This window comes from Kryptolebias marmoratus, linkage group LG24 (genome assembly GCF_001649575.2).
Source record: "Kryptolebias marmoratus isolate JLee-2015 linkage group LG24, ASM164957v2, whole genome shotgun sequence".
Classification (NCBI taxonomy): domain Eukaryota; kingdom Metazoa; phylum Chordata; class Actinopteri; order Cyprinodontiformes; family Rivulidae; genus Kryptolebias; species Kryptolebias marmoratus.
Window position 1 is genome coordinate 22790510 of NC_051453.1, and position 7749 is coordinate 22798258.

The 7749-nt window shown below is 40.7% G+C and overlaps 1 protein-coding gene across 1 annotated transcript; it reads left to right on the top strand.

Annotated features, from left to right (window-relative positions):
* Positions 1 to 4353: 4353 nt before the first annotated feature.
* LOC108251636 (uridine-cytidine kinase 2-like) lies at positions 4354 to 7537 on the top strand. The gene is made up of 4 exons (XM_017441991.1): positions 4354 to 4441; positions 5641 to 5738; positions 5817 to 5865; positions 7401 to 7537. Exons 1-4 carry the CDS (start codon positions 4354 to 4356, stop codon positions 7535 to 7537), a joined length of 372 nt encoding a protein of 123 aa, XP_017297480.1.
* Positions 7538 to 7749: the final 212 nt, after the last annotated feature.

Sequence of the window (7749 nt, forward strand, 5' to 3'; positions counted from 1 at the left end):
TGTTAAGAAGGGTTTAACATATGTTATGCATCTTTATGTTTATACTGTATTTTAGTAGTTTTAAGTTAAGTTCTTTAGTCTGATATGTGGTTTAGAGGCGCCACCTACTGGCGAAAGGAGGAAAGAAAGAGAAAAACGGAGCATAGCAAGTAGCATGGAGGCTGATGGTGTGGCTGCTCCTACCGGTTCTGATGTGCGTTATTGACCGATGTAAGTAGTTGCAAATTGTATTTCCAGTGCTGTTTCTTTGAATATGATAAATGTAACGGGGACTGTTTATCACTGACTACTATGCTAATGGTTAGCCAGCTATAAGCTAGCTTCTCTGGTTCTGTTTAGTCATGTTGTTAGGAATAACTTGACTGTAGAATTGATAAGTCACTGGTGGCTCTGTCAGTAAACAACTTAGCTAATTAATGTTGGTAGATCTGTATATTTAGAACTAGTTCATTTGAGTACTGTAGTTTAGTTGATCTTCTTGTTTATTGGTGGACTATAGAAAGTAAGATATTTTGCCATGATAATGTACATGTTTTACATTGTCATTTTCTCCTATGTTTAGGACCACACACACACATACACAAACACACCCACACACCTACACACATACATCCCACGTACCACCAAAGGGAATGCTGATTGTAACCTGCACTATCTTAAATAAAGAAGAAACAGACGACGAGCCTCAGTTTTCTCTGTGTCCTGACCGACACCCAGTGGCGAGCGTTAACTTCAAGCCAGCAGTAACAGTAACTCAGTTGTCTACAATACACATACAACTGATCAACTTTTGGAGTCAACCAGGTTTAAGATGGCTGCCACCTGACCTTAAGAAACACAAAAATGGCTATAATTCAGTCAGTCTTTGTCGGGATTTGGGTTTTTGGTTGTCTTTTTGTTTCAGTTGGTGTTTATTTTATTCCGTTATCTTGTTAATTTGGTTCGGGTTCTTTCTGTCTTTGTGTCTGTATTTGTTTCCTGTCACCATTCATGCCTCCTTAGGCACTCACTCATCTGTTTACCTGTCACGCCCATCTCCGCCTGTCAGCAATTATTATCATTCACCTGTTTCCACTCACCTCATTATCCTCTGTGTTTTTTAAAACCCGGTCATTTCCTCCTCTACTCCGTCGAATCATTGTTGATTGTTCATTAGTTCTTGTCCTGTGTTTCCGCTTGTGTTCCTGGTTGTAGTTTGTGTTTTTGTTTCGCTGCCCCGCCAGCTCTTTGTTTTCGTTTAAATAAATTAGGTTTCCTTTAGTTTCAAATATGAGTCTGCTCTCTGGGTTCGCCTCCGTCTCCGCCGATCCTGACAGTTTTACAGATATTGAGCTAAAAGTTGATGTGGTAGTAGCTGAGAGTCATTCATTACTCATACTTTGAGTGCAACTTCTTGCACTTTTGCTTGAGATTGTGGATCATGTTATTTTCAACATTTGATCAACAGACAATGGTCTTAGTTTAAAATGTTGGTATGAATGGGGGTGGGCCATTCGCATTCATTCAAAGATTGCTGGGATTTTCAATTGGTTTTTAATTTTTTTTTAATAGGCTATATTTGTTTTAGTGTATCTGTTTATTTCATACCACGTTACAGTAATGTGTCTAGAATTTAATTTTGCTGCATTATTCTGGTAAAGCTGGTGCTGCTACAGTTCTCTAGTGCAATGGCAGACAAAGAATCAACATCTTTCTTCAGTTTGCAGTATTTGAGTTTCCCTGTTCCCTGAGTGTGTAGTTGCTGTTGAAAACCAAAAAGAGATGCATCTTGTGTTGCACAGCTGGTTTGCAGAGTTGATAACTGTAGTATTTTCTTATGCAGTTCACATCAAGCTGAGTTTATAGCAAATTCAGTCAGCACGAATGAAGTTGTGGCTCCGCAGCCTGATGTTTGTTGTTCCTGCTTCCTGAAATGATGCCCCATTTGACCAAGAGGAGCAACTGCTCACAGAAACACCTGCTTTCCCAGACATCTTATCTGAACAGGCGTAAACTGGAAGCTCTTTGTTTTGTGTCTCTGCTTGAGTGCATCTGCCAAAACCCCAAATAATGAAGACAAAACCTGCAACTTATACATATTCATCATTGCAGATACAAATCCAAGATATTTAATATCTTGCTATTTTTAATTTAATAACCTTTTATTTGAATTTTGGACACATTCAATATTTTATCACAAATTTAAAAGGTAATGCATCGCAGAATTCCAAAAATGTACCAAATAAGCCATCAAAACAATAAGTCATTATATGGTAGCACATCATTTTATTCAGCCACCTCTTGAATTGTTTGTTATTATAAATGGTTAATCAGCCAATCACATGGCAGCAACTCAATGTCTTTAGGCATGCAGATGTGGTGAAGACGACTTGCTGAAGTTCAAACTGAGCATCAGAATGGGAAAGGAAAGAACATGGTGTGGTTGTTGGTGCCAGACGGGCTGGACTGAATAATTCAGAAACTGCTAATCTACAGGGATTTTCATACACAATCATCTCTAGGGATTAAAGAGAATGATCTTAAGCAGAAAAAATAACAAGTGAGCAGTATTTTTGTGGACAAAAACGCCTGGTTCTATTAGAGGTTTCTTCCTGTTGAAAGGGAGTCTATTCTTTCCACTGTTGCCAACGTACCGCTCAGGATGGAAGACCATGTCGAAGTGAAGATTTGACACAATCTGCTGACTTCCTTAGATAATTTTTACTAATTAGCATCTCATAATGTACTGTAACTGTATGACAGAGCAGTGGTTCTCTTAGTGCCCACATTGGTTTACTTCTGGTACTCCGGTTTTTCTCCCACAAAACAAAAACATGCATGTTAGGTTAATTCTAAATTGTCCCTAGGTGTGAGTGAGCGTGTAAATGGTAGTTTCTCATTTATCTCTGTGTCCCTGTGATGGACTTGCAAATTGTCCAGTGTGTTCCCCGCCTCTCGCACAATGCTGGAGATAGGCACCAGCTCCCATGACTTGAAAAGGAGAAGGGAGTAAAGAAAATGAATTTAAATCTGGATCTGAACTGGATTTATGGTTTAAACTTGTTTTTTCTTTTGTACAGTGCCCTGAAATTACTTTTGTTGTAAGTTGGTGCTATATAAATATACTGTGTTGAGTTGATTTGAATTTTAATCCTCTTTTTTTCCCTGCTGACGAGTTGCTGCCATGTGATTTGCTGATTAATTTTGTGATAACAAGGAACTAAACAGGTGGATCTAATAAAGTGACCCAAGAGTGAGCATTGGCAAAACATAAACATGGTCCTATGTGGAGGTGATTTGCATTTGAGGGTCATGTTTTGCCCTATCATGTTTGTTCAATTGTTAAGACACATCCATGCATTTCAGGCATATAAACCTCACCTCTCAAAAAACTAAAAAAACAGTTGTCACAGAAGGTTCATGCTATAAACCCACAAAATATTACTCTTACATATTTACTCAAAACACAATGTGATTGTTTCTTTCTCGCTGCATTTCATGCAAACGGCATCTCCTTCACCCTTTTCCCCCCAGAACCACAGACATATACTGTGTGGCAGAAATGTAGTCTATGGGTTGCACTGTGTGAATATTATCTGGAATGCAGTAGTAGTTTAGTTGTGTGGCAGATTTAATTTATTTTTCTAAGTCAGAGTGGTGCATGTAAGGATGGAAGAGTTGGAGATGTTGCCTACTGTTGCTGTAACAGCAGGTTGGTTCTGCTTCATCTACAAATTCAAATTGGTGAAGAGAAGGGATATTTATCAAGCCAGTCTGCCTCAGTGGTTCTGAAATATTGTTCTACCCACATGCATCTTTTATAACGATTTAGGTGTTTCCAACACACACCTTATGGATATTTCTAGCTCTGTAAGCAACTAAAAGCTGAACATGCAATGTTTTGTGTCGAACAGACACATGCACAAAAGAAGTAAGTAATCTTAGTGTCACGAGCTTTGGGTAGTGACCGAAAGAACGAGATCGCGAATACAAGCGGCTGAAATGAGTTTTCTCCCCAGGGTGTCTGGGCTCTCCCTTAGAGATAGGGTGAGAAGCTCGGTCATCCGGGAGGGACTCAGAGTAGAGCCGCTGCTCCTCCACGTCGAGAGGAGCCAGTTGAGGTGGCTCGGGCATCTGGTGAGGATGCCTCCTGGACGCCTCCCTGGTGAGGCACGTCCCACCGGGAGGAGGCCCCGGGGAAGACCCAGGACACGCTGGAGGGACTGTTTCTCGGCTGGCCTGGGAACGCCTTGGGATTCCCCCGGAGGAGCTGGTCCAGGTGGCTGGGGAGAGGGAGGTCTGGGTCTCCCTGCTTAGGCTGCTGCCCCCGCGACCCGACCCCGGATAAGCGGAAGATAATGGATGGATGGATGGATGGATGGATATTCTCTGGAGATTCGAAACCTTTTTCAAATGAAACTGTTTGTGGACACTGATGCAGACACCCGCCTGTCACGCAGAGGTACCATTATTATAATTTTCTTTTATATGAACACCACCCAGCTTGCTTTTTCTTTTTTTCCCACATGGGCAGTTCCACTTCAAGCTTGGGTCCTCTACTGGAAGCCTAGAAGCTTGAGGGTTCTGCGCAGTATCTTAGCTGTTCCTAGGACTGCACTCTTCTGGACAGAGATATCTGAGGTTGTTCCTGGGATCTGTTGGAGCCTCTCTTTCAGTTTAGGGGTCACAGCACCGAGTGCTCAAAGGACCACTGGTACTGCTGAAGCCTTGACTTCCCACATTCCTGATGTGTCCTGTTGTACAGTTTCAAGGACTCTAGTATCCATGTGTGTGGCATAGAGTCATAGGCATTCCTGTAGTCAACCCAGGCAATGCACAGGTTTGTGTGTCTGGTCTTAACGTCTCGAGCTGCAGTGCTGTTTAGGTGATGCTTGGCTCCCCTGGAGCTGTTTGTTATCAATGTTTCCTTAGTTCCCTCATTCTTTCCATATAATCCCTCTTTCTAGACTTGCTTGCTCATACAGTTCCAATAATGATAAATGTTAGGTTGTCTGCCCTCTGTCATGTTTTGTTCTCATCAGAATGTCTTGGTTCCCCAATATCAGATGTGGACCTTGTTTTTCTGGGTGACAAACAAGCCTGCGTGACTTCAACTCTGTGTCACTCGCTCATTACGTAATCAAGGTTGCATGGAGGTTGGTAACACCAGGGTTTGATCCCTGAAACCATGATCTTGGTTTGGTTTGCCCATGTGGGCAGCTGCGAATTCCAGTCAAACTCGAAGGTGTGGCTTTTGAAGCAGGAGCTTCTTTCGGTTGAATGTTGTATTATCACCTCACCTTGGAAAAAATGCTTCATTAAAAAAAAAAAACCTTTATAACCCCTAAATTAATTATGTTTATGCCCATGACTAAATGATGACTGTATTGAAACTTCTGACTGCAGCTGTATTAACTTGCTCTGAAGTATGAACAACAGTATTTCCTGCCAGTCTTTTTGTCTTACCTGATTTATAGTAACAAGTTGTTTTTTTGCAGTAATAAAATTTCATGACCTTTGTGTTTCTGTATTGTTTCTTATGGCCGAAATAAGGCACTTTTATTGAAACATTTTGAAAGACTTTCAGTTTGCAGGTTTTGTTCTGTAACACTCCCACTGCTTGTCCTTTGACAGAATATTTCCTCTTTAGTGGTCTCTCAGTGTTGCGGGACATCAGTGAACGTGGTCGGGACTTGGAGTGTGTTTTGGCACAGTACATCACTTTCGTCAAGCCTGCGTTTGAGGAGTTCTGCTTGCCAGTAAGTGTTGTTCTCATATTGACATGGTTGTGATCACAAACAAGGACTCAAACCTTCCATGCTGTTCTTTCTGTTTAGACAAAGAAGTATGCAGACGTGATAATACCGAGAGGCGTGGATAATATTGGTAAGTATTGATGGCCAGAGAGATACATTAGACTAAACAGTTTTATCATGAAGGACACAGCCTTTTTTGTTCTGTGGGTGCTAAGGAACTAAGGCAAGAACAAAGTAGCTTTGTTTGATTTATAACAAAGAGGCACCAGAAGAAAACTGTACAAAAGTCTAAATTTCTGTCCTGGCCAGCTTTGTGCTTCCCTGCATTTGCTCTTCGAGTTAAGCTTGATGTATTTTGAAAAATAAATCCACAAAATAAATCCTATAGAAATCTTTCTTTTAGGTTTTAGGACTTTAATTTTCAGACATTGTGAATTGACGCTTATGGAAGTATCTTACTGAGCTGCATCTGTTGGAGACTAGTTGGTACTCAGAGTTGCAAGAAAATAGCAATTTTTCTTTTGCAATCTGAGTGTTTGCGACCAGCGAGCCATGTGGTCATGTTTTAAGCGGCCTATTTTTGAAAATGGGGGCCTGTTTTCATGTGCATGGCTTGAAAAAACTGTATTCTAACCTGTGCACATTATTTTGTTTTCAACCTCTGCCCACATTGAATGGCAGCCACTTCCATGTTTATGATTTCTACTTGAGTACACTTTTGAAATGAAAATAGGCAGATTTATCATTGGTGTGGTCTTTAGACCTGTGCCCCATACTAGAGAAACAGGTTCAGCTTATCCGTGGATTCTTAAACAGATCTGCTTCAACTAACCCTAACAATGAGGAATCATGCTTAATGGTACTACAAAGTTGGTTCTCAACTCAAGTTTTCTGGCTAGGTCTTGTATAATGAGGACACTGGCTGCCATGTGCAGTAATTCAGAACATGCTTTACTTCCCACCCTAGAACATGTACATACCAAACATTCTGTGCCAAAAGGCATTATGGGAACAGTAGTCCTACTGCTACAGGTCTGTGCTCAGAGGACCCATCACAGTCATGAAGTTTAAACCTTATTCTGTTTTTTAAATGCTTTACATGAAATCAGGAGCAAAGACAAAAAGCAGTTTGGTTCAGTAAATGGGTTTATTTGAAATAAGCTAATTGTATGTCAGCCAGCCTCTTTAATGTTATATGAAAAGCGTTCCAGTTTACTTGTGATTTTAGTCAGGCTTTCAAAAATGTTTTAAGATCTCTGTAGGAAAGAGCATGAATGGACAGTCAGGTCAGTGAATATGATGCGCTCAGTTTTTAGAATTAACGTCAGGACAGATTTTGTAGTTTAGAGGTATTTAGTAAAGAAAAATAATTATTAGTTCCTCATCTAAAACTGTAGAGACAAACTTTAGAGTGATTATTATTCAGTTTAATGCAACTTAAGTATTTGGTTGTGCATTCTGCTCAGGTCTTTGACATCATTATTTTTTAAAAATCTAATGGAATGGTGAAACTCAGAGAGACAGAGGAAAAAGACTCCTAATATTATCAGTAGCTTTCTTCCCCCCTCTTCTTTCAGACATCGATTGGTTGAGAGGCAGTGTGTGGACATGTCTGAGCTCTAATTTATAAACCTAACCACACAATACTTTTTTTTCTTGATACAGTTGCTATAAATCTAATTGTTCAGCACATCCAAGACATTTTGAATGGTGGCCTCACCAAACAGCTAATTGGGTGGCTCGGTGGTTACGGGACGACAGAGAAGCCGCAGAACGTGGAGCCAAGCAGTCGGCCCCACTGATCCTCGGGCTCCACCTCAGAGAAGAAGGAAAGGCTAACCTTTGCTGTTTGTTGCCAGAAAATCTGAAGTCCTTCCTGTGGTCTGTTTTGTTTTGTTTTTTCAGGCTGAAGAAATCCATAAAAACAAGAAGGCTCTGTGGGGCTCACACATAAAGTTGTTGTGTTTTGTGATGTTTGTCCTCCTAAACTTGTCCACTTTAAACCAAAGTGGGA

Coding starts and splice junctions, on each gene's coding strand:
- LOC108251636 (XM_017441991.1), top strand. CDS start 4,354: ATGGATGGATATTCTCTGGAGATTCGAAACCTTTTTCAAATGAAACTG. Junction 5,739..5,816: donor TTGAGGAGTTCTGCTTGCCA/GTAAGTGTTGTT, acceptor CTTTCTGTTTAG/ACAAAGAAGTATGCAGACGT. Junction 5,866..7,400: donor GAGAGGCGTGGATAATATTG/GTAAGTATTGAT, acceptor TTCTTGATACAG/TTGCTATAAATCTAATTGTT.